Here is a 26,843-nt window from a genome sequence, read left to right on the forward strand (position 1 = left end):
AGCATCGATCATCAAGGATCCCCCACTATCCAGGCCGTGCCCTCTTCTATCTGCTGCAATTAGGCAGGGGGTGCATGAAGTCCTACACCACCAGGTTCAGGAACAGCTACTTCCCTTGGACTATCAGGCTCTTGACCAAACTTGCACAATGCCAATGAAAGAAAATAACTGCAGATGCTGGTACAAATCGAAGGTACTTATTCACAAAATGCTGGAGTAACTCAGCAGGTCAGGCAGCATCTCAGGAGAGAAGGAATGGGTGACGTTTTGGGTCGAGCCCCTTCTTCAGAACGGTCCCATGGCTGTACTTGAAGAACAATAGGGAATCAAGAGTGAAGAATATTTATTTGCCATAAGCCCAGGATATGAACCGGAACAAAGAAAGATTCAAGATTCAAGATAGCTTTATTTGTCATCCAAAAAAACGATTTTTTTGGACGAAATTCAGTCACCCACAGTCCAACAATAAAACATTAAATTAGGCAGATTAATTTACTTACTGCAGCGATACAGTCATGTTAGACACAACAACAAAAACAAATACATACACAATAAATTATCAGTAAACTAGACCTTGATAGTGCAAAAAACAATGTATGTAGTCCAGCCATTTTAGTGCAAAGTCTGGATTGGTTGGCACAATCCCAATGGTATATTGGCAATGGAACCCAACCAAACATTTCTTGCATTACCACGGACCCATTTACTAATTGCATTTTTCACTAATGTCAGTTTTCAACACAACCTCTTTCTTCAAACTGCCTTATAGAATTTATATATAATTTATGCATAATTTAAGTTTTTGTCTGTTGCCTGACTCTATGTGCCTGTGATGCTGCTTTCATTGTATTTGTATCGCGCCTTACTCATACATACCACTTGACAAAGTCTTGTTATTGCCAGACTTGACTATTTCAGTGCAATTCTAGTCAGCTTCCCTCGTTCTACTCCAAAAGTGAGAAAATATAAAATTCCACTACCCGTGCCTAAGTCATATCTGTTCCCACTCACCCATTATTCCCACGCTGGTTGATGTACACTGGATTGGAATTATTGCCTTGACTTTAACTTCTCTCAGCCAAATTCCTCCATTGTCTGATCCCATCACTGGCTTCCTAGCTGTCCTAAAGTCTGGAATAAGCTTCCCAAATCTGGGAACGTTCTTTCTCCATTCCATTAGTTAAGATAGTTCATGAACGCCAACTCACTGACAAGGCTTCTGCTCTAGTGCCTTAAATGGCGCGTTGAAAATGTTATATTGTGTTTATAGTGGTATGCAGCATGGAAGCAGTTCAGTTCAGCTCAGTTCAGTAATAATGACTGCTTTTGTTTCAGGTTTAATTGCCAGTGCAATGTGGTTTTGAGGATCGTTGAAGCACATTCCAACATATCTCTCTGGTGGTGCAAAATAAACGGTCCCATGGCTGTACTTGAAGAACAATAGGGAATCAAGAGTCAAGAATATTTATTTGCCATAAGCCCAGGATATGAACCGGAACAAAGAAAATCTTACTTACTGCAGCGATACAGTCATGTTAGACACAACAACAAAAACAAATACATACACAATAAATTATCAGTAAACTAGACCTTGATAATGCAAAAAACAATGTATGTAGTCCAGCCATTGTAGTGCAAAGTCTGTATTGGTTGGCACGGTAGTTTTCTCCCGCTGAGTTACTCCAGCATTTTGTGCCTTTCTTCGGTGTAAACCAGCATCTGCAGTTCCATATTTAATATTTAGGCTCCTGTACTTTCTTCCTGATAGTGGCTGCAAGAAGAGAATGTGGCCAGGGTACTAGCTGCATTTTTGAGACAGCATTTCCTGCAGATCTCTTCAATGGTGGAAATTTCAGTATGCATGATGGACTAGCAATATCCACCACTTTCTGCTAATTCTTTCATTCTTGAGGATTCAAATTATCACAGAGGCCATGATGCAACCAGCCAATATGCTCTCCACTGTACACCTGTGGGTTAGAACGGGAACATGGCTTCAAGGATAAATGTGTAGGAACACAGGGCACAATGATCTAATGAATAATGGAGCAGGTGTATGGAGTTGAATTGCTTATAGCTGATCTTTTTTCCTTCTATTCTCAATTACATCTTTAAATCATCACCTAGCTTCATCTGAATACTCTTCTGTGAATCATCTTAGGATGTTGGAGTATATTTTGAAAACAGCTTTAAGTTCTGCCAGCATTGTGCATCATGTACATTCTATACCGTGTGAATGGAAGAAGGGATCCATTGTAGGGAATGTGGCCTGGTTGGAAGTAAATGGATTTTCTGGGAACTACTGTTGCTGAGAAAGGAGAAAAAGTTACACAAAGGGTGGTGGGTGTATGGAACGTGCTGCTGGAGGAGGTAGTTGAGGCAGGTACTTTCGCAATGTTTAAGAATGTTTAAGACAGGTACATGGATGGTCAAGAGTCGAGAGTTTTTTATTGTCATATGTTCCAGATAGAACAATGAAATTCACACTTGCTGCAGCACAACAGAATATGTAAATATAGTACACTATAAACAATATAATAAATGAAAGAGAAAAAAAGTTCAGTGTGTGATAATATACACATACTCACAAATACACACACACACACACACACATATATATATATTCACAATTTAATAATACACACATATAAACTCACAAAAACACACATATACATATACATATATATATATATATAAATATATATGTATATATAATGTACATGTGTGTATTTGTGAGTGTGTGTATATATACATACATTGTACTTTTTTCTCTCTCTCATTTATTATATTGTTTACAGTGTACTATGTAACAGTGCATACACAGTCACATGTAAAACAAACAACAAACAATAGGATAGGTTTGTTGATGGGGCATATCGGTTGGCGTAGGCAAGTTTGGTTGAAGGGCCTGTTTCCACGCTGTATGACTTTTGTGACTCTATTCAGCCTGGCACAGTTCCAAGTATTTAATGGATAAGCAGCTTAGAAAGCCGTCATTGAGCAGACCCATCTGGGATATTATAGAGTTGCAATCTTCCAGCTGAAAGCTCAGTGGGAGTTGGCACAATATCACGGCGATGGATATAAATCCAGTTGCAATTTGTCAACCCATGTTTTAGAATTCGAACTGAAGAATTTAATTACAATAAATTATTCAAATATATGGGAAATATTTACTTTGCGCTTGTAACCAAATTAATGTTGCATTATATGTTGAAATATCCACTGCATTTAAAAAACCTATTTCAATTTAGTCAAGAGTTTAATTTTAGAAAACACGATTTCTTGAATTGCAGAATGCACCGTAAAATAGCTTTATTTGTATTACTGCAAGATGAAGCAGTCGTGAACAGGAGGAGAAATGTCACTATCAGTGTGAACAAACTTTTGCAGTGGTATTTACAGCAGGAATGTTGGTCTGCAGGACAAATTCCTCTCATTGCGTCGGTTTGGCTGCTTTGATTGCACTTTGATTGATGTGATTGATAGAATGCAAATGAATGTAATCTCTTGATTGCAAGGTGCATACGAAGACGGAACTAAGGTGCCCTCTTCCTGCTTACATTGGGGAGATGTGGAGGGAGGGGAGGGGCGGGACGCCGGCCTGATGGACGGGCGCGCTGACCTATGAGCGCGCAGGCTCGCTTCCAGACGGCTTTCTATTGGTCGGCGGGCGGGGTCCGGATGCGGAAGTGGACGTGAGTGGCGTCCGGTTGCCCAGGGGAGCAAGAGCAGCAGGAGACAGAGAGAGAGAGAGAGAGTGTGAGAGAGAGTGTGAGAAAGGGAAGAGAGTGAGGAAGAGAGGGGGAGAGAGAGAGAAAGGGGAGGTAGAGTGAGGAAGAGAGAGAGGGGTAGAGGGAGTGAGGAGAGAGAGAGGGAGGGAGAAAGGGAAGGGAGGGAGAAAGGGAAGAGAGTGAGGGCAAGGGAGTGAGGAAGGGAGAGGGAGTGAGGGAGAGAGAGAGGGAGAGAGAGGGATAGGGAGGAGAGTAAGGGAAGAGAAGGAGGGAGGGTGAGGAGAGAGAGAGAGAGTAAGGGGTAGTGAGGGAGTAAGAGAGAGAGAGGAGAGTGAGGGGGGAGAGGGGGAGAGAGAGAGAGAGAGAGCAAGGCAAGGGGGTGTGCAGGAGAGAGAGAGATGATTGAGGGCTGGAGCCCCATCTGGCAGACCTTGCTCGGCACTTTCTTCACCTGGGGCCTCACTGCTGCTGGAGCTGCTCTGGTCTTCATTTTCTCACAGGGGCAGGTTGGTATCTGTGCACATTTACTGCCAAATGAGTTTATCATTTTGACAGGTACATGGATAGAAGATAGACACAAAATGCTGGTGTAACTCAGCGGGACAGGCAGCATCTCTGGAGAGAAGGAATGGGTGACGCTTTGGGTCAAGACACTTCAGACAGTCAGGGGAAACCCCTTCCGTCTCTCTAGAGATGCTGTCTGTCCTGCTGAGTTACTCCATCATTTTGTGTCTATCTTCGATTTAAACCAGCATCTGCAGTTCTTTCCTACACGGGTACATGGTTAGGACAGGTTTAGAGGAATCCGGACCAAATGCAGGCAGGTGCGACTAGTGTAGATGGGACATATTGGTCTGTGTGGGCAAGTTAGGCTGAAGGGCCTATTTCTGTGCTGTATGGCTATGACACCCCATCCACTGACTAAAATAACAGGATGAGAAAAAAAGTTCACGAAAAAAAAGATTTCCTATCAGAAATCATTAAAGATATTAGCTTTGATTCAAAGGTTTGCCCAATGTGTGGAAGGTTGGTCATAAGAGCCAATGATAGGTGATGTGCAACATCTGCGATGAAACAAGGCAATTCCAACCCAATCAATCACTAACCCATAAACTCCTCCAGCCATTTGCAAAGTGCTGGAAGGTGTCATTGCAAGTTGTACTTGATTTTACTATCCCAGAACCAGGATTCATTGACAGGAGAAACAAGGAATTGCAGATGCTGGTTTGTACCAAAGGTAGACACAAAGTGCTGCAGTAACTCAGTGGGTCAGGCAGCATCCCTGGAGAAAAAGGATGGGTGACGTTTTGGGATGGAACCCTTCTTCAGACTCGGGATTCATTGATACTCTGCCTGGGTTTTCAGGGGACTTGGCTTCAGTCCTCATTATAGCCTCTGAAGAATTGTATTTCAGAAACAAAACCAGAAAGTGCTGGATACACTCAGCAGTTTAGGCAGCCGCCGTGGAAAGAGAAAGCATTTATGTTACAGGTTAAAGAGCCTTCCGCAGCTTTTAAAAAAATTGACAGCATCTGCAGTTTTTGTTTTGATTTTTCATTCACAGTTGAAATTACAGGAGGGGTGAGATTGGCTACTTGAGATATTAATACAGAATCTGATTTCAATGATGTAAAGGGACCCATATTTGCAGACGTATATATCAGGGGAAAACTCTTCACAAGCTTGAGCTAGGTCCAACGCACAGATTACTGGAGACCAATCAATTCAGCTGCATTGTATTATTGTAGAAATTCTTTTATGTTGGTGTCTCGGGCCAGTCATCTTCAGTTGCTTCAATAATGACCTTAATTCTCGCATGTTCAGAGGTGCCGATGTGTGCTAATAATTACATTATATTCAGTACCATTTATGTCTCCATGTATTATAAAATGTAGACATGAGGAACTGCGGATGCTGGAATTCTTGTTTAGGAACAAGTTTAGTTAATTGTCACGTGGTTTAGGTGTAGTGAAAAGCTTTTTTGTTGCGTGCTATCCAGTCAGCGGAAAGACTACATGATTAAAATCAAGCCGTCCGCAGTGTACTGATAAAGGGAATAATGTTTGGTGCAAGCTAAAGTCAGATTATGTTGGGAACTGAACTATTTAATAGATTTATTAATAACAACGCCTTACAGATGTATTTTCCCCAAGTATGCCTTTGTCACAAAGATTAAAGTCATATTGGGAACTGTGCTTGGCGGGCGGCACGGACTTGGAGGGCCGAAAAGGCCTGTTTCCGGCTGTATATATATGATATGATATGATATGATATGACATACATGGAAGTGTGAATGGTAGGAAAAACTGCAGCTGGATTTGAATACTCATAATGAACAACACCATGAATGAAGAGGTTGTGGGATTGATCAGCATCACAATCTTGGGATGGAAAGAGCAAAACATAGTGGGGATTCAATGCAACGCTAAGGATCGACAGTGGAATCACAGTGATAGTTAAAACATCTTAAAATAGGTCAGTGTACACCAGTGGCATGGGCACTTCTCTCCTCTTTGACGTTTAAATGTATCAAGGGCACATGCATTTGTGAATGAAGTGTAATATGTGTTTAGTTAGTGATCTTTTCCAGAAGTAACCATGTTTATGTTCTTACATGTGTAGGAAGGAACTGCAGATGCTGGTTTAAACCCAAGATATACACAAAAAGCTGGAGTAACTCAGTGGGTCAGGCAGCATCTCTGGAGAAAAGGAATATGTGACGTTTCGGGTCGAGTCCCCTTTTCAGACTGAGAGTCAGGGGAAAGGGAAATAAGACATATAGACGGTGATGTAGAGATATATGGAACAAATGAATGAAAGATATGCAAAAAAGTAATGATGATAAAGGAAACAGGCCATTGTTAGCTGTAACCTAGGTGAAAACGAGTGTAGACAATGCGACTCCACCAGACGCCTTTGAAGCTGGTACGACTTGGATGGGGGGGATGGAGAGAGGGGGAATGCAAGGGTTACTTGAAGCTAGAGAAATCTAAACATAGCACAAAAAGTAAGGAAATTTGTGTTTGGTAGATTATTTCTTTGTTGTAACAATGCTTCTTGGCAATAAATCTTATACTGTTGGAAAGCCTGTTTATTTCACTTTTAAATGGTGCCACATTTGTAAGGAACATGCATTTGTGGGATGAACAGCAGAGCTGAGTATATGGGTTGCGCCCATGAAAAATTTGCCAAATCTTCTCGGCCAATGCCAAACAGCTTATTCTGCTGTTGCTATTGACTCTTGTTTTTAGCTTCTGGTACCCCCAAGTGCTGACAATCAGGTGCATCTGTGAGCATGGGCCCTGCTACAGTGGTCAGTAGGTGTCTGCTCCAAGAATCGGCATGCCACGTTTGACTGATCTGGATAGGGCCCGTGCGATAGGGCAACTTCAAGCTGGTGTTCCGCAAAACGAAGTTGAGGCATTATTTGGAGTGAGCCTTAGTACCATCTCCAAAGCGAAGGCCAAGTTCCATATAACGGGGGATGTCAGAGACAGGCCGTGAAGTGGGCGTCCCAAGAAGACGACACCCGAAGAAGACCGTTTCCTCACCCTGTCAGCACTTAGGAACCGTAGGCTGTCTTCTACAGATTTGCAGTCAAGGTTTGCAGGACGATATGGCCGACGGCTCTCTGCCCAGACAATTTGGAACAGACTACATGCAGCCGATCTCCAGTCTCATAGGGCTGCCAGGAGGCCTGCCATGACTGCCCTTCACCATCAGGCCCGTTTGCGCTGGTGTCGGCAACACGTGCACTGGAACCTGAACATGTGGAGGAACGTTATGTTCAGCGATGAGTCCAGATTCTGCCTACGGCAGTTGGATCGTAGGGTCAAAGTGTGGAGAAGACGCGGAGAACGCTATGCTGATTGCTGCACCGATAGAGTAACATCTTTTGGTGGAGGCAGTGTGATGGTGTGGGGCGGCATCTCCCTCACTGGAAAAACGAGGCTTGTCATCATTGCAGAGAGATATCGAGATGAGATTCTGCAACCAGTGGCAATCCCATATCTCCACAGTCTGGGACCGAACTCTATCCTCCAAGATGACAATGCTCGCCCCCACAGAGCAGGGTTTCTCAGAGACTAACTCCAGAATTTGGGAGTGGAGAGGATGGAATGGCCTGCCAGCAGTCCTGACCTCAACCCCATTGAACACTTGTGGGATCAGCTTGGACGTGCTGTTCGTGCCAGAGTGACCAACACAACCACGTTGGCTGACTTGCGACAAATGCTGGTTGAAGAATGGGATGCCATCCCACAACAGTGTGTGACCAGGCTGGTGACCAGCATGAGGAGGAGGTGTCAGGCTGTTGTGGCTGTGTATGGTTCTTCCACACGCTACTGAGGCTCCTGTTTATTAAATGAATAAATTGTTAAATTGCCAATATGTCTTGTTTCTTCAGACTTCAATCATCCAATCCACCAAACAACACCGAACAAGAGTCAATGGCAGAATAAGCTGTTTGGCATTGGCAGAGAAGATTTGGCAGATTTTTCATGGGCGCAACCCACATACTCAGCTCTGCTGCTCATCCCACAAATGCATGTTCCTTACAAATGTGGCACCATTTAAAAGGGAAATAAACAGGCTTTCCAACGGTATAAGATTTATTGCCAAGAAGCATTGTTACAACAAAGAAATAATCTACCAAACACAAATTTCCTTACTTTTTGTGCTATGTTTATATTCATACCACTGGGTTGTAAGCTGCCCAAGCAAAATATGAGATGCTGTTCCTCCAATTTGCATTTGCCTCACTCTGACAATGGAGGAGGCCTAGCACAGAAAGGTCAGTGTGGGAATGGGAATTAAATTGTTTGGCAACCGGAAGATTGAGTAGGTCCAGGCGGACTGAGTGAAGTTGTTTAGCGAAATGATCGCCTAATCTACATTTGGCCTCACTGATGTATAAGATTCCATATCTTGAACAATGGATACAGTAGATGAGGTTGGAGGAGGTGCAAGTGAACCTCTGCCTAACCTGAAAGGACTGTTGGGGTCCCTGGACAGATTCAAGGGAGGAGGTATAGGGACAGGTGTTGCATCTCCTGCGGTTGCAGGGGAAGGTACCTGGGGAGGGGGTGGTTTGGGTGCAGAGGGATGAGTTAACCAGGGAGATGCCGCACGTCCCACTGAGGTCTGTTTTGATGCGAGATAAGAGATCGTTGGTAGATTTCATCAAGTGTAGGCAATAATTTGGAATGAAAATGGAAAATATTGCAAAGAAACACTCGGTAGGTCAGGCAGCTTCCGTGGAATGGGAACTAATAAGGCTGATTAGTGATGGTCAACATGACCTCGTGCCTCACTCATTTGACTGAGTTTTTGAGGCAGGAACAAAGAAGATTGATGTCGGTGGGACATTAGTATGTTGTCCATGCGGATTTCATCAAGGCATTTGACCACATACTGCTTGGTGGGCAAATACTGAAGATTAATACACATGGGTTTCAAGGCAGGATGGGTAACGGGATACAGATTTGGCATGGCAGTGATGGAAGGATGCCTTTCTGGTTGTTAATCTGTGGACAACAGGGTTATGCAAGGATTGGTGCTGGGACTCCCATTGATTGTGGTGTGCTTGGAAATGAATGTAGGCGCGTTAATTTGTAAGTTTGCGGGTGACACAAAGGTTGGTGACACTGTGGAGAGGGATACAGCAGTTTAGGGATACAATAGGCCGTAGTTCAAATTGAAAGTTGGGTGGAGTGTTGGATAATGATAATTTAATCCTGATGCATTTTGAGATGTGAAATATGAGCAGGGCAGAAACAGTAAATTGCAGGGCGCAAGGAATGTGTTCTTTGGCATCGTGTCACAAGGGATTAGAAAACAAATCACTGGGCGGCACGGACTTGGAGGGCCGAAAAGGCCTGTTTCCGGCTGTATATATATGATATGATATGAAATCTCAAGTGTGCTGTCATTTCAGCATTTTCATGTGTTCATCTATTCAGTTGATTGAAGACCAAAAATGTGGTTATTTATTAATTCATCATCATACAGAGTGGAAACAGGCCCTTCAGATCATCTCGTCCATGCCAACCACGATGCTCCATCGAAACCAGTCCCATTTTCCCACATCTGGCCCATATCCAACCTTTCTTGTCCATGTACCCGTGCAAATGTTTTTTAAATGCTTTTATTGACCCTGTCTCAACTACTTCCTCTGGCAGCTTGTTTCATATATCCACTACCCTCTGTGTGAAAAGGATTACCCTCGGGTTGCTAGGAAATCTTTCCCCTCTCGTCTTCTTGTTTAGCATACTCTGGGGGGAAAAATAAGTGTGCATTCCCCCCATCTATTCCCTTGATAATTTTATACATCTCTGTACGTCAGCCCTCACTATACTGCGCTCCAAATTCATAACCTTTCGAAGCACTTCACTGTGGTGGATGTAAGTGCGACCGGACGGTAGTCATGGAGGCAGGTCAGCATGCTCTTCTTGGGACTCAGTGCACGTGACATTATACTAAACTAAACTAAAACAAACCACGGGCAGCACGGCGGCACAGTGGTAGTTTAGATTTTTTTAGATTTTTAGATTTTAGAGATACAGTGCAGAAACAGGCCCTTCGGCCCACCGGGTCCGCGCCGCCCAGCGATCCCCGCACATTTAACACTATCCTACACCCACTAGGGACAATTTTTTTACATTTGCCCAGCCAATTAACCTACAAACCTGTACGTCTTTGGAGTGTGGGAGGAAACCGAAGATCTCGGAGAAAACCCACGCAGGTCACGGGGAGAACGTACAAACTCCGTATAGTACAGCACCCGTAATCAGGATCGAACCTGAGTCTCCGGCGCTGCATTCGCTGTAAGGCAGCAACTCTACCGCTGCGCCACCATTTCTGCCTTTTACAGCGCTTGCAGCGCCAGAGATGCGGGTTCGATCCCGACTATGGGTGCTGTGTATACAGAGTTTGTACATTCTCCCCATGACCTGTGTGGGTTTTCTCCGGGAGATCCAGTTTCCTCCCACAGTCTAAAGACGTATAGGTTTTGAGGCTAATGGGCTTTGGTACAATTGTAAAATTGTCCCTAATGTGTGTAGGGGATCGTTGGTCGGCGGGGCCTCGGTGGGCCAAAGGGCCTGTTTCCGTCAGACCAAATATCTTCCTCCTCAGTGCGTGAATCTGCAAAGCATTTGCAATAAAGAAGATGTAAATAATGATAATGTTGTTGCTATTATGGAGACCTGGCAGTTCTTTTCGATCATCTTATGAAAACTTTCTATTGCTCATTAATAGTTTATTGTAGTTGACGTTTTGGCATTTTCATAAATCCCAGTATAAATTGGAGTAAACATTTAAAAAAAGGTTTTTGAGACTCTGCTTTGCGACACCCTTTAAGTGACTGGAAGCTTATGTTTTCTGAAATGGCGAGGCATGTTTCTCAAAACTGTGTAGGAAGGAACTGCAGATGCTGATTTAAACTGTTTCATAAGGACTATCTCCGGAGTGCAATAGATTTGATGAGGTTTAGTTCGCTTCAAAATGTAATGGATAACTGTAGTAAAGCTTTACCTGTGATTGAATAGTCAGAATTTTTGTGGAACATAGTTTTAGCATCTCCTGTGAGACTACTTGATGTGTTTAGAGTATTGCACTTCTTTGTTTCTAGTGTAACTGCATCTTGAGGATGGGATGAAATTGTTTCCGGGCACTTGCGTGGGTGGGTTTTTTCCACTTTATCATATATATATACATTGTTCACAGAGTGAGGATTGTCCCCTTGTTTTGGAGTATCACATTAGGACGTTCCTTTAGGAAGATTAGGAGAAATTTCTTTAGTCGGAGGGTGATGAATCTGTGGAATTCATTGCCGCGGAAGGCTGTGGAGACCAAGTCAATGGATATTTTTAAGGCAGAGATAAATAGATTCTTGATTAATACGGCTGTCAGGGGTTATAGGGAGAAGGCAGGAGGCTAGGAAGGAAAGATAAATAAAAAAATGAGGTGGTGCGAGTAGTCTGATAAAATCTCAAAGTAAAAGTAAAGCTAAATTTTTAATGTTCGTTCAGGTTCGAAGGAATCCAAACTACATCTGGGAAAAGTGACTTCAATTAAATAGATTCCAAAAAAGTCTTCAAAATTAATCTATTCGTTTTATCCAATATAATTTTTGCTGACAAATTCCAATCATTTTGGGTAGCAAGTGGTTTCATGTCATATTAATATAAATCAAGGTCTGCCATAGGCTTGATTTTTAGTAAGTGAGATACAGACAAGATTGCAGCAAAACTTTTTAATGTATGGTTGAAAAATAATGGGGCTCAAAGGCTTCTGATTCAATTCAAAAAGCAAATCCAAATTTAAGCTTTGCTTCTTCGTATCTTGTTTTAGAATACAGTTAACATTTGGGCCATATCATATCATATCATATCATATATATACAGCCGGAAACAGGCCTTTTCGGCCCTCCAAGTCCGTGCCGCCCAGTGATCCCCGTACATTAACACTATCCTACACCCACTAGGGACAATTTTTACATTTACCCAGCCAATTAACCTACATACCTGTACGTCTTTGGAGTATATATATATAGTGTACTTGTTTGTTTACCAATTTCAGAGATTACAAGAGCGCCTAAATGATTAGTTGTCAGTTTTCAGACTTTTTTCTTCTCCAGACTAAACGGGCGGAAAACTCACTCTAATAAACAAAATTTTTCTTATGAACGTAACTGATCAACAGATGTCCAAGGCTAGGATTTCAAAGTTGACACATGGGTGACTGTTCCGTATTGAAGTGTGAATATTTATTAATTTGAGCAAGCAAAAGATATTTTGCTTTTTCAACATTATTGATCTCATTGCTGTCTGCAGGATCTTGATTGGTGCAATTTGGCTTTTGTTTGGCTTAAAAGCGTCTGAACTTCAGAAGTTGATTGAAGCATTTTCAGACATTCTAAGGTCCTGAAGGATGAGAAATGTTGTATTTCTCTGTGTTTTAATTTTACTCTCATCTTTTCTACACAGAAACAAATTCTGGATGGAAGTCTTGGTTTTGCTGCAGGGGTGAGTGTATAAAAAGACTTTCAAGCAGTGTTTAAAACCTGCGATCACAGTGCAGGTCTTCTGACTGGACATTTTTGCTGGTGTAATGATTCACCTGTGTCTTTAAACAGACAAATGTGGGAGTGGGATGCAGATGAAGAGGAGTTTACTACAAAGAAATTTGCTGAAAGGTTCATCTGCAAAAGACAGGTTAAAATGAATGCATGCACGACCCACTGTCGCATTGTTATGCAGACAAAAAGCGTACCAGCTTCAGTCAGCAACTAACCCAGGCCGGCAGGAGATTGGGGCACATCCTCCTGATTAATTGAAACCCAGAGAAATTAATTTATTTTAGAAAAGGTAGTTGAATGGCAGCGATCAGCAAATGTATTATTTTAGTACTTATTCAGATGAAGGATGCTGTTGATGAGAATTGCAAACTTGTCTTTGCTTATCCCATGACCAGAGATGCTGCCTTATCCCATGACCACAGATGCAGCATAACCTGCTGAGTTACTCCAGCACTTTGTGTCTTTTTGTGACCAGAATTATGCTTGTACTAGAGGATATTAACTATCAGAATAGGTTGGACAGACTTGGATTATTTTCTCTGGAACACCAGAGGTTGAGGGGAGACCTGATAGAAATATATAAAATGATGAGAGGTGTAGATAGCGTAGACATTCAGAACTTTTTTTCCCAGGGAGCAAGTAACAAAGATGAGATGGCATGGCTTTAAGATGAGAGGGGCAAAGTTTAAAGGAGATGGGTGGAGCAAGTTTTTTTTTTAAGCATCGTTGTAGGTTCCATGGGTGGTGGTGGAGGCTGATACGATAGTGGCTTCAAAGAGGATTTTTGATAGGCACATGCATATGGAGGGAATGGAAGCACATGGACCATATGCTTGAGCAGTTCAGCTAAATGGCCGATTAAGATCCAAAGTCAATCCATTTCCTGTATGGATTGCTGTGCTTGAAATAGTCCATTAGTGACGAGCTCTGGGAAATTTCATGCACGGGGCTTCTCACGAGCTGGGATAGAGTATTTCTTTATTGACTTTTACTCCTGGCAAGTCCAACTCAGCTTTTGAATATATATTCCTGCGGCACTTCCCTATATATTAATATGTAGCACAATTTGACAATTGTATGTGCTCTGGTGTGGTTCAAATCACCTAATATTGTACATTAAAAAAATCTAATTTGGTGGCATGGTGAGTTCTTAAAGTGTTAATTTTTATTGCTGATTTAATGTACATATTTCCTCGTAACCTTCTGCGAACATGCTGGTAGGATTTTTTTACCAGTCTCCGTGTGTATTTGATGGCAGCTATTCAAATTCTGTTATTCTCCAAGGGCAAGCGCTGATCCTTATTTAATTATTGGCAATGTTTTTACATGAGGGTGTCAAGGATAAGCAGATGAAATGTTTGACCTCCTCCTCACGAGACCTGCACTTCCTTTCATCAGCATTTAGTTCCATTTGAATGGCAGCAGTGTAGTATGTCCCTTGTATATTTATCACCCCAGGCTTTGATCCTTCACATGACAAATGGGGACTTCAGCTGAACTTGGGGCTTTCTCAAGAAAATGATCAAAAAGAACAACTGCGCCGAATACTTAATATGATTGTTGGTTCAACAAATCTAGTTAAAATATAAAATGCTGAGAGTTTAATATTAAAATTAGCATTTAGTATTATGCTGTGTTTTAGTTTTTAAGCTTTGGCGATACAGCGTGCAAACAGTCCCTTCGGCCCACCAAGTCCGTGCCGACCAGCACGAATACTATCGGACACGGTGTCCAGGGACAATTTACAATTTTTACCGAAGCCAATTAACCTACAAACCTGTATGTTTTTTGTGAGTGGGAGGAAACTGGAGCAACCGGAGAAAACCCATGCTGTCACGGGGAGAATGTACAAACTCCCTACAGACAGTGCCCACAGTCAGGATCAACCCCGAGTCTCTGGCGCTGTAAGGCAGCAGCTCTACCGTTATGCCACTGTGCTGCTCCTGTGCTACCTGTGGGTCAAGAGTGTTTAGTTGTCACCGCGACACGGTGGCGCAGCGGTAGAGTTGCTGCCTTACAGCGAATGCAGCGCCGGAGACTCGGGTTCGATCCTGACTACGGGCGCCGTCTGTACGGAGTTTGTACGTTCTCCCCGTGACCTGCGTGGGTTTTCTCCGAGATCTTCGGTTTCCTCCCACACTCCAAAGACGTACAGGTATGTAGGTTAATTGCCTGGCAAATGTAAAGATTGTCCCTAGTGTGTGTAGGATAGTGTTAATGTGCGGGGATAGCTGGGTGACGCGGACCCGGTGGGCCGAAGGGCCTGTTTCCGCGCTGTATCTCTACATCAAAATAAAAATCTAAATATGTACCGGCAATGGGACAATGCAATTCTTACTTGCTGCAGATTTACAGGCACATTAATGCAATTGCATACAAATGTGCAATAATTAATAATCCAATAATTTATTAATCAGTAATACTGGGTATTGTAAGGGAAGGCCATAATAATGGAAAACCAAAGTCCATAGTGCAACCAAAACCAAGTCAATGTTAGATCATAGTTGCTGAGGCAGTGGTTAGTGTGTGGTGTTCAAGAGCCTATTGGTTACTGGGAAGAAGCTGCTCTTGAACCTGGAGGTCATGGTTTTCAGCATAAAAGAAGTGTCTAACTGAGCATGTAAATCTCCGCCGCATTGAAGGCAGTGGATGAAATCGGGAATAATGCAGGTGGGTGCCCACTGATTGGCATGGATGTGATGGGCTAACTAGCCTGTTTCCTTGCCATATGACTCTATAACTTTGAGGCAATAGGTTTATTCACAGCACCTCTGTGCCACCTATTCTAAAACGAACAGCATGAGCTGTTTAATGACATGTCATTACCGTATAAACCAATGGTTGGAAACAGAAGAAAATTGGTTCAATAAAAAATAGTATGTTTAAAATAGCTTTGCACCTTGGAGAGAAGGATGTGAATGACTTTGGACCTAAAACTAACAGGGTAGCACGGTGGCGCAGCAGTAGAGTTGCTGCCTTACAGCGTCAGAGACCCGGGTTCAATCCTGATTGCGGGTGCTGCCTGTTTGGAGTTTGTACATTCTCCCCGTGACCTGCGTGGGTTTTCTCCGAAATTTTCGGGTTTCCTCCCACACTCCAAAGACATACAGGTTTGTAGGTTAATTGGCTTGGTATAAATGTTGAAAATATTTTACATTTATACCATTGTTTTGGTATAAATGTAAAATATTAGTGCTGGAGTACTCAGCAGTCTAGACAGAAACAAACAAATTATGTTTGAGAATGAGACGCTTCAGTTATTTTTGCTCAAGGTTACAACATCAGCGGACTCTTGTGTCTACTGTATTACAAAAATATTGCATTAGCAACTTCATTGTCAAGCTAACAAAATGGTAAGCAATATTACTACAATCACTTGATTCTTTTTGATAGCTTCACTTAATTTATAATAATCACAGAACGGGTCACAGAATTGAACACAGCAACTCAAGTCCAGGCAAATGTTCTACGGAGAGTTTAGAAGATTATTTTTGTGAATCCATGCCTTACGCACATTGCCTGTGTAAAAATTATAAATGGGCTGGAGGAATAGTGGTCATTTTGGTTCCAGTGTTCAGTGCATCTGATGATAAAAAAAGCAAAGCTGTTGGTGGGATCATAATGAGAAAGGGCTAATGTGTACTGAGAATTGTTAAGCATGGATTCACAAAAATAATCTTCTAAACTCTCTGTAGAACATTTGGCTGGACTTGAGTTGCTGTGTTCAATTCTGCAGTAAAAAAGCAAAGTGCTAGAGGAACTCAGCAGGTCAGGCAGTGTTTGTAATGGGCATGGACATGACATTAAGGGCCCTTCCCTTCCCAAAGGGTCCCAACCTGAAACGCCACCAGTCCTTTCTCTCCGCAGATGCAGTCTGACCCGCTGAGTATGTCCACCACTTCAGTGTTTTGCTCAAGATTCCAGCATCTAGTTTCCTGTGTGTTCAATTCTGCTCCCTTTGAGGTAGAGAATACTTTCTGAAGGCACTATTTGCATTGCTGTGACCTGTTATGTGATTGTTATAAATTAAGTGAAGCTATGAAAAAGAATCGAGCGATTGTAGTTCCCATGGTGGAATCAGTGACACACCATTTGGCCTTTCACAGCTGTTCTTTGAAAGAGCTTTCTGAATATCTCTTAATTATTTCCTCCATTCCACTATTTATTTATTTTTAAAATGTCATTGAATCTGCTTTCACCACATTTTTATAGGCTTTGAATTTGAGCTCTGACATCTTAGAATTTAATTTTTCATTCCTTCCTAATGCTGCCTTTAGTTCCTTTTATCTGTCTGCAGAAATGTGATGTTGATCTTTGTAAATCAGAATCCATTTGCTCTTTAAACATCCTTTTACTGTTTTATAAACCACAAATACTTCCATTAAAATGTATTTCAAGAGTAATCTAGCTTCTCATTTATGCATAAAACTCAAGTCCCACATCCCTGTCTCTGTTCCAGTATGTCTCTTCTGCATGCCCTCCCTGGCATTTGCCCGAAAGTTTGCTCAATTTCTAACAGTATAAAGCATTGGAGGCTTACCCGTTGCTTTATATAGACGGAGCATAATTTCCTCCCTTTTTTTTGGCTAAAGCCAAGGATCTCACATTTTTGTTCTAAAAATGTGCTCACTGTATTTTGGAAATAAAGTACATTCAGAGCATATCTTTCCCCATGATCACTGTACCATCCGTTCAATACATTCTCTTACAATATGTCAGTGCTTCTGTTCTCCCAAATAATGCACCTGCATAGTACCTCAGAGGCTGTTCCACACAACCCAACCCCTGGGGGTCTGGGAAAGCTCTTGGTTTATGTCCTGCCCCTCTGGACACCGTTAATCTCCTTGTGTGTCCAGTTAAATTCTATGCGCTCTGTTCCAGCGTCAATTAAACACTTTGTCATTTAGTTAATATTACTCTTTTCCACTCAAGGCTATATATTTGATCTTGCATTTAATTTTGCAAATATCTCTCCATCTCTTTTTTTCGATTATTTTTTTTCCTCGTAGATTATGTATGTTTTCTGAAATGTATGCTCTATATGCACATTAATATTAAGCAATGATCAAAATCTAGGGAAATACAATTTCTTGCATTCTTAAAAAAAGCCCTTAACGTAACTTGAGAAAAACACAAAGTACTGGAAGAAATCAGCGGGTCAGGCAGATTCTGTAGAGGGAATGGAAAGATGACATTTCAACATAACTTCCTGCTTATTGCTTCTCAGCCAATTTTATATACCTGCTGCCTGTTTCGTTCATTTTATGCTCTTTAATTTATCATATAGCATTTTGTGAAATGTCTTCTGGAGGTCTGTGAGCACACAATCTTCTGTTCTGAAATCCAAAAATGTGGCTCAGTTGGTAAAACATGAATTGCATTTGCAGTAAATAAGAGTTAATATTCCTGCCAATTACCTTTTTGTCAGAATAAGGAAAGATTGGAGATTAAGCACGTTTTAAATTGCAGAGGTTGGAGGGGAAGAGGGAATCAAGGGAACGTCCATGATGGGATCAAGACTGAGGCACTGACTAATATAGTTGATGGTGTTGGCTGAGAGAGAGAGTGATGAAATCTGACTAATCACATATAATCCAGAGATTTAGATTCAGGTTAAAGCACAAGAGATTTATTTCCAAAATACAGTGAGAACTTGAGGGGGACCTCTTATCCCCCCAGAGGGGTGAGTACTTGGAATGCGCTGCCAGAGAGAGTACAGGTCACAGTTGTTCACAGCATTTACGAGGTATCCAGCTTGAATTATCATGGCATAGAAGGCTGTAAGTCAACTGCTGGAAAATGTGATCGATTGAAGTGGGTGCCCATTGCAGGCATGGACATGGTGGGCCAAATGGCCTATTTCTGTGCTGGATGACTCCATGACTTTAATCTGTTCGAAGGGGGTATAAACAGATGAGTAAAGATGTTAGAGATAATAGACAATAGACAATAGGTGCAGGAGTAGGCCATTCGGGCCTTCGAGCCAGCACCGCCATTCAATGTGATCATGGCTGATCATTCTCAATCAGTACCCCGTTCCTGCTTTCTCCCCATACCCCCTGACTCCGCTATCCTTAAGAGCTCTATCTAGCTCTGGCAGCGCATTCAGAGAATTGGCCTCCACTGCCCTCTGAGGCAGAGAATTCCACAGATTCACAACTCTCTGACTAAAAAAGTTTTTCCTCATCTCTGTTCTAAATGGCTTACCCCTTATTCTTAAACTGTGGCCCCTGGTTCTGGACTCCCCCAACATTGGGAACATGTTTCCTGCCTCTAACATGTCCAACCCCTTAATAATCTTATACGTTTCGATAAGATCCCCTCTCATCCTTCTAAATTCCAGTGTATACAAACCTAGTCGCTCCAGTCTTTCAACATATGACAGTCCCGCCATTCCGGGAATTAACCTAGTAAACCTACGTTGCACGCCCTCAATAGCAAGAATATCCTTCCTCAAATTTGGAGACCAAAACTGCACACAGTACTCCAGGTGCGGTCTCACTAGGGCCCTGTACAACTGCAGACGGACCTCTTTGCTCCTATACTCAACTCCTCTTGTTATGAATGCCAACATTCCATTGTAGGATGTAGGTGAATGAAGAGAGAACGGAAAACAATATTGGAGATTGGGATACAAAAAAACATAGCTCTGACAGAAATCTGAACCAGAATGCTTGACAGGCAGGTCAGACAGGAGCAGTTGATGCTTCAGTCTTGCTACTCTGCCAACCTTTATGATTGTTTTGAACTGAAAAGGCTAATTTGATGCAAACTGGAAAGGCCACTTTGCACCAAGGAAACTGTGAGGGCATGAGGAATGAGTTGGCTAAGATCAATTGAAAAGCTTGAAAGACGTGATGGTGGATAAACATGGCGAAAGTTTAAGGAGTGATGCAGAAATTGTGACAGTTTTGTCATAGCTTTCGAAACAAGATTAAAAGTGATGTAGCTTTGGCTAACAAAAGAAGTTAAAGGCACTGTCAGATCTAACGCATAAAGGTTGCCAGAAGAGTAGCATGCCTGAGGTTGGGAACAGATTAAGATTCAACAAAAAAAGATCAAGTGTTTGATGGAGAATGAAAACAAATGTAGCCCCCTTGCTGTAAAGACCATAAAGATTAATAATAGGAAATAAACGGTTGAGCAATTCCACAAATACTTTGGTCCTAACTTTACAGAGGTCGACAGAAATGACTTCCCAAAATCACTGGGGAACCAAGAATCCAATGAAATGGGTGGAAGTAAAGGAAATTTGTATTGTCTTAAAAAAAAAAAAAAAAAAAAAAATTGGAGTTGCAGCTGATAAATATCTGGGATCCACTAATTTGCATTCCAGTGTATCAAAAGATATAGGCATAGAAACTGAAGAATGACACAAAAAGCTGGAGTAAATCAGCAGGTCAGGCAGCATCTCTGGAGAAAAGGAATAGCTGTCGTTTAGGGCCGAGATCCATGTTAAGCTCTTAGTCTGAAGAAGGATCTTGACCCGCAATTTCACCTGTTCCACTTCTCCAGAGATGCTGTCTGACCCGCTGAGTTACTCCAGCTTTTTGTGTCAATCTTCAGTTTAAACCAGCATCTGCAGTACCTTCCCAGGCATAGAAACTGTTGTTTGTTGTTACCTTCAAAACGTCCGTGCATTACGGAATAGTTTGGTGGATTGGAGGGTGATAAATGTAACCTTGCGATTTAAATAAGTGGAGAGAGGAAAAGCAGGCAGCTGCAGACCAGTTAGTATAACAATGCCAATTGGGAAAATACCAGGGAGAATGTGTTAACACCTTTGCACCTATGATTTTGGGCTGCTTATCTTAAATTGTTGAAGTCAATATTGAGTCCTAAGGAGTGTAACATTCCTGGTTGGAAGATGAGGTGCGGTGGCGCAGCGGTAGAGTTGCTGCCTTACAGCGAATGCAGCGCCGGAGACTCAGGTTCCATCCTGACTACGGGCGTCGTCTATACGGAGTTTGTACGTTCTCCCCGTGACCTACGTGGGTTTTCTCTGAGATCTTCGGTTTCCTCCCACACTCCAAAGACGTACAGGTATGTAGGTTAATTGGCTGGGCAAATGTAAAAAATTGTCCCTAGTGGGTGTAGGATAGTGTTAATGTGCGGGGATCGCTGGGCGGCGCGCACATGGTGGGCCGAAGGGCCTGTTTCTGCGCTGTATCTCTAAATCCTCAATCTTGTGTTGGGCTTTATTGGAGCAGTCCAGGAGGCCAAAATATGTCAGAGTGCGACTGGGATGAAGAATTGGTGTTGGGCAACTGGAATCTTACACTCTTCCTTGTGGACAGAATAGAGGTGTTCTGCAAAGGCATCTGCCAATATGCATTTAGTTTCCCTAATGTAGAGGAGACATTATGGAGACTAAATTGGAAGGAATGCTTCAGCTCCAAGGAATGCTTGGGTCCTTGGATATTGGAAGAGGAAGAGACAATAGGACAAATAGTGCATTTCCCAAGTTGATGTTGAGAGCTGCTGTTTGAATAGGTGTTGATTTGAACAGTAAATCCGGGAGCCATGGAGGGAACAATGCCTTTGGAATGCCGGGAGGGGAAGATGTCACTGCTGACGGTATTGACATAGAAACATACTGCACATAACGGGCCCTTTAGGCCCATTTTGTCCAAGCCCTCCATGATGTCTATCTATGTTAATCCCATTTACCTGTATTAGGCCTGTTTCCCTCAACACCTTTCCTATCCAAGTAAGTACCTGTCCAGATGCTATTTAAGCATTTTAATTTCATCTGCCTGCATCACATCCTCTGGCAGCTTGTTCGAGATGCTCTGTGCGAAAAACTTGCCCCTCAGCTCTCTATTTAAATTCCTCCCCATTCACCTTGAACCAATGCTCTCTATTTCCAGACTCCCCTGCACCGAGAAAAAACAGCCCTCTATCCTATCTATGCCCTTGTAATTTTATTAACCTCTAAAAAGTTATCTCTCTGCCTCCTATGTTTCAGTGAGAATAAACTCAGCCTGTCTAATCTCTCTTTCTAACTACAGCGATCCATTCCATAGCGCAGGCTACCCCAACATTCTCTCCACCCCATCCACTTCCCTGCCATATTAAATGAGCAATTTCTAACCTTTTCTGGTTCTGAAGAATGGTTATCAACTTAGAATGTTAAGTTCTGTTTCTCTCCCCATAGGTTCTCTGACCTTTTCGGTATCCCTTGCATTTTCTATTTCACATTTTGGATTTGCAGCATCTGCAGTTTTTACTTTTTGACGTTTGAAATTAATGTCCTTGTTTCCTTCACTGGCCGAGGACAGATCCCATTTGGATTTTACTTTGCCACTGAACATTAGTAAAATTTATTACCATCTCCCTGTCTTCTTCATGTTGCTTTGACAGAATCATCTTTAGTGAAGACAGGTGTAGAATACTCATTCAATACCTCAAGTGTACTTTCCGTTGCGAAGCACCTAATCAGACCTGTGAGTGTTCTCGCTGCCCTTTCAGTGCACATGTACCATTGTGTTCAGCTATTGTTGGTGGCAAATCTTTCTCGTCCTTCCCTCCTCGTGCGTATCTATACTGAAGAAATGCTTTTGATGCGTTCACATTTATCTTTAGGGAAAAAAAACTGCAGATGCTGGTTTAAATCAAAGGTAGACACAAAATGCTGGAGTAACTCAGCGGGTCAGGCAGCATCTCAGGAAAGAAGGAATGGGTGATGTTTTGGGTCGAGACCCTTCTACAGACCGTAGATGGGTCCCCTTCTACAGACCGTAGAAGGGTCCCCTTCTACAGACCGTAGAAGGGTCCTGACCTGAAACGTCACCCATTCCTTCTCTCCAGAGATGCTGTCTGACTCGCTGAGTTACTCCAGCATTTTGCGTCTACCTTCACTTTTATCTTTGTGCAACCAGAAATTCTGCAAGGATTATAGTTTCCAAATGAAAGAATGATTTGGAAGTGTGCCAACTGATATCACCGAATGAATTTGGATGAAATGCACATCCCCTGGATGTGATGGAAGACTAACTAGCTACTAGGAAATACCCCTCATTGTCGGTGGGAGGGAGGAGATTTGTGGGGAGCTCATTGTTGTGCGGCACGGTGGCGCAGCGGTAGAGTTGCTGCCTTACAGCGAATGCAGCGCCGGAGACTCGGGTTCGATCCTGACTATGGGCGCCGTCTGTACGGAGTTTGTACGTTCTCCCCGTGACTTGCGTGGGTTTTCTCCGAGATCTTCGGTTTCCTCCCACACTCCAAAGACGTACAAGTTTGTAGGTTAATTGACTGGGTAAATGTAAAAAAAAAATTTTTTTAATTGTCCCTAGTGTGTATAGGTAGTGTTAATGTGCGGGGATCGCTGAGCGGCGCGGACTCGGTGGGCTGAAAGGCCTGTTTCCGTGCTGTATCTCTATCTGAGTGAGAAGTTGAGTCTCTTGGTTCATAGACAAAAGGGAATAGGTGACGTTTTGCGTTGAATGAAAAAAGATTTTTCTTCAGAAGGGTTTTGAACCGAAACGTCGCCTATTCCTTTTCTCCAGTGATGCTGCTTGACTCACTGAGCTGCTCCAGCATTTTGTGTCTATTTTTGGTGTAAACCAGCATATGAAGCTCCTTCCTACACATTTCTTGGTTCATTGTCACCTGAAAAGTGGCACCTCTGACAGTCTACCACATGGTCAGAAAGTTTCAGCAGAGGCATGGAACTGCAGCTTCATCTACTCTGTAGTATTGCCCAGATTGCCTTCAAATTTAAAGTCTCTTCTCCAAATGGGAATTGGTGCTTGGGTAAGCCAAGTGGCTGAGAGGACCTGGGCCAAAGATTGGTATGTGGCATTACACAAAATTCACAACGATTCCATTGAATGACAAAACAGGCTCAAGGTGCCAAATTGCCATCTTCTGTTTAGGGTTCCTATGTTTAATGCCATGCCAAGTTTGGGAAGAATTGTGACAAATGCAACAACATAATTGAAGATGTGCAGCAAACCTTGACGGTTAAGGTTGAGACAGCACAGAGGTACAGCTGGTGGAGCACCTGAATCCTGGGTTCAATCCTGACCTCGGGTACAATCTGTGCGAATTTTGTGTGGGTTTTGTCAGAGTGCTCTAGTGGTTCCTCCCACATCCCAAAGACACGCGGGTTTGTAGCTTAATTGGCTTCTGTAAAACTCTAGAGTGTGGGTGCAAAAGTGGGATAACAGAACGAGTGTGAATGGGTGATCAATGTTCGGTGTGGACTTGGTGGGCCGAAAAGCCTGTTTCCATGCTACATCACTAAATTAAACTAGAGTAACTTGTATTTGAAGTAACAGAGGACATTTTTCAGCATGTGAAAATGGGGTGAAGAGATATGAATCACGTGCAGGCAGAGGAGATTAGTTTAACCTGACATCATGTTCAGCATGGACACTGTGGGGCAAAGGGCCTGTTCCTCTACTGTACAGTAATATGTTCCATGATTTTTGTCTAGCCAAGTGCCTTGAGTGAAACTTTAAACCCAAACCTTCTGACTCAAGAGGCAAGAGTGGACCCAACTCAACCAGGGTTAAAATATAGCCTTTTCCTGTGTATGCGTCAGTAGCAGTGAAGTAATTTATTCCTGGAGGGTTCCTACATTCATCACCATTGCCAACTTGGGGAAGGACTGTGGCAAATGCAATGGCCTCGACGGGAAGATATACAGCAAACATCAGAGGTTGAGATGACTTTCAGTTGAAATGGCAGAGCATACTTTTCAGCATTTGAATAAGCACCTTCGCTTCTCAATATTGTCGTGAACAAGTAGTTCTCAGTCATATTTTTTGTTGTTTTAGGGCCGGGCTGTGCCTTAATTGACATCAGTGCAAATGTTTTGAGATTCTCCATGGTGATAAGCTCAGCAGATCCAATATTTGTTCAGAGAGGTCATTAAAATGACTTGCATAGGTAACCATTTAACCTTCTCTTGTTGGGAGTACTCAACTCTAAGATTAATGGAAAAAGCTGGCAGGCCAGTCTGCATCTGGAAGGAGAACAAGTGAAATATTTCAAGTGGCAACCTTTTGGACCTCTTGTAAGTTTGTGTGTCAGATTGCCTGCTTTCCGTTGTTACATTGGCTTGACTTCGGCATTTGCTGTTCTTCAGGACTCGAAGGCTCCTCTATGTTGCAATATCGTGAATGCCTGATGCAGTAAGCTTGTATCTAGTTTTTGTATTCATCTAGATTTTGCAATTACAAAGAAAGCACCTCGATGCCTCTAATTCTTTAGAAGATTCAGGAGATTCAGTATGACGCTGAAAACTCTGTCGCACTTCTACAGGTCTGTGGTAGAGACTGGTTGCATCGCGGCCTGGTTCAGTAACTCAGGAATGAAGAAGGCTGCAGCAAGTGGTACACGTTGCCTGATCCATCACGGGTTCTGACCTCCCCACCATCACAGGGATCTACAGGAGGTTCTACCTCAAGAAGGCAGCTAATATAATCAAAGACCTGGACGACCCTGGCCACGATCTCACCCTGCGACTATCATCAGGAAGAAGTTACAGAAGCATGGAAACTGGGACCTCTACTTCAAGAACTGTTTCTTCCTTCTGTAACGTTCTGGCTCGTGAACACTTCACAACACTAGCTACAACCTACCTCAGGAGCTATGATCCACTATGGATTTTGTGTTCGTTACACGACAAACCTTGGTTTTGCACTATTATGATCTGGTTACCTAGTATTACTGTTGATTAATTTATTGTGTAATTATGTTTTGTATAATCGATTATTATATTTATTTGTGCATTCTTGTGTTAACTGGGCCAGCAGAGTTGCAGTAAATAAGAATGTAATTTGTTCTGTTGCTGGTACAAATGACAATTAAACACTCTTGGCATTTGGACTTTAATGATCCAGTTGAATTCAAAAGTCAGGATTTTATGTGACCTCAAGGTTCACTTAGAAGGTTGTCTGGCAGAGTTCTGGACCATTATTTTATAGAGTTTGAATTGCACCTTAACTACTGGGAATTTAGGTTGTAATATTTTTTTTTTAAATCAGAAATTAAAAAAAACATTAGCCTTGGTAACAGAAGTTTTGAAATGACTGTATTGTTACATGGCCCGCTTAATTCATTACTGATTTTTGGGAAATGAAATTTGTGGTCTTGCCAGCAATTTCCACATCCTGCGCAAATGAATTGAAAATGGGAAGTATTCATGATTTTTCTGTCCATTATTGCTCTACTGTCCTTTGTTTTATAAAATCTCTTTGATCCACATTGGCATAAAAAAAAAGTTTTAAAACAATTTGCACGGTGTCACTGTAGATCAGGTGAAAGAGTTTAAAGCAGCAGCTGAGGTTAAATTTGGAACAAGTTGTTACTAAGTTCTTATCATGATGAGCACAGTGGAAGGAGAGGCCAGGGCAAACTGTGCAATAGATATGATGTTCCATTTGAGAAGCATGAAGTAAACGTGCATTTTGAAAATTGCAATCTTGAGTGTCGTGCTCAGTAGTCATTGCACAGAGAAGTCATGAAGGGCAAATTGTGCTCAACTGCAATTTCAAAGCAACTCCTTTTAGATTAAAAGTTGAAACAAGGAACTGCAAATGCTGGTGTACAAAAAATGACACAACGTGCTGAAGTAACTCAGCGGTTCAGACAGCATCCCTGGAGAACTTAAATAGATGACATTTCATCTCTTCTGTCACATCACCTATCCATGTTCTTCAGGGATGTTGCCTGACCCATTGAGTCACTCCAGCACTATATGCCCATTTAGATAACCTCTGTGATCTTAACATTGTGTAATACTAATAGGGTTCAGCAGTCACCTGCATCCAAGTGGATGGTTGATCTGAGAACAGTAATATACATTATAGACCACACTAAAAAGTTGGCCTGAGGATCTGGCAGGGTGAGGGGGGCGACTGCTGAGAACAAAGAGGACCCTGGGAGAAGGAGAGGCGAGGGGGAGAGGGGGGAATGGGGGGGGGGATGGGCCCAGTACTGGGAGGGCCATCGAGAACAAAGAGGAACCGTCAGGACTATAATGAGTGCTTTGTAACTTTGTCAGTGCAGATACATGGCGA

General features: G+C 42.5%; 1 protein-coding gene across 3 annotated transcripts in view; it reads left to right on the forward strand.

Moving 5' to 3' along the window:
* slc39a11 (solute carrier family 39, member 11) overlaps positions 1 to 26,843 on the forward strand; it is a 588,303-nt gene that overhangs the window by 36,969 nt on the left and 524,491 nt on the right. For 2 of the 3 annotated variants that reach the window (XM_078401337.1, XM_078401338.1), the window contains exons 1-2: positions 4,073 to 4,240; positions 12,722 to 12,760. In XM_078401337.1, the coding sequence (XP_078257463.1) occupies positions 4,133 to 4,240; positions 12,722 to 12,760 (147 nt within the window). In that variant the 5' untranslated portion in view covers positions 4,073 to 4,132. Of the gene's footprint in view, positions 1 to 4,072; positions 4,241 to 12,721; positions 12,761 to 26,843 lie in introns of those variants that run through there. The other variant, XM_078401340.1, reaches the window with a different exon arrangement.

The sequence above is a fragment of the Rhinoraja longicauda genome, chromosome 6, assembly GCF_053455715.1.
Source record: "Rhinoraja longicauda isolate Sanriku21f chromosome 6, sRhiLon1.1, whole genome shotgun sequence".
Taxonomy (NCBI): domain Eukaryota; kingdom Metazoa; phylum Chordata; class Chondrichthyes; order Rajiformes; family Arhynchobatidae; genus Rhinoraja; species Rhinoraja longicauda.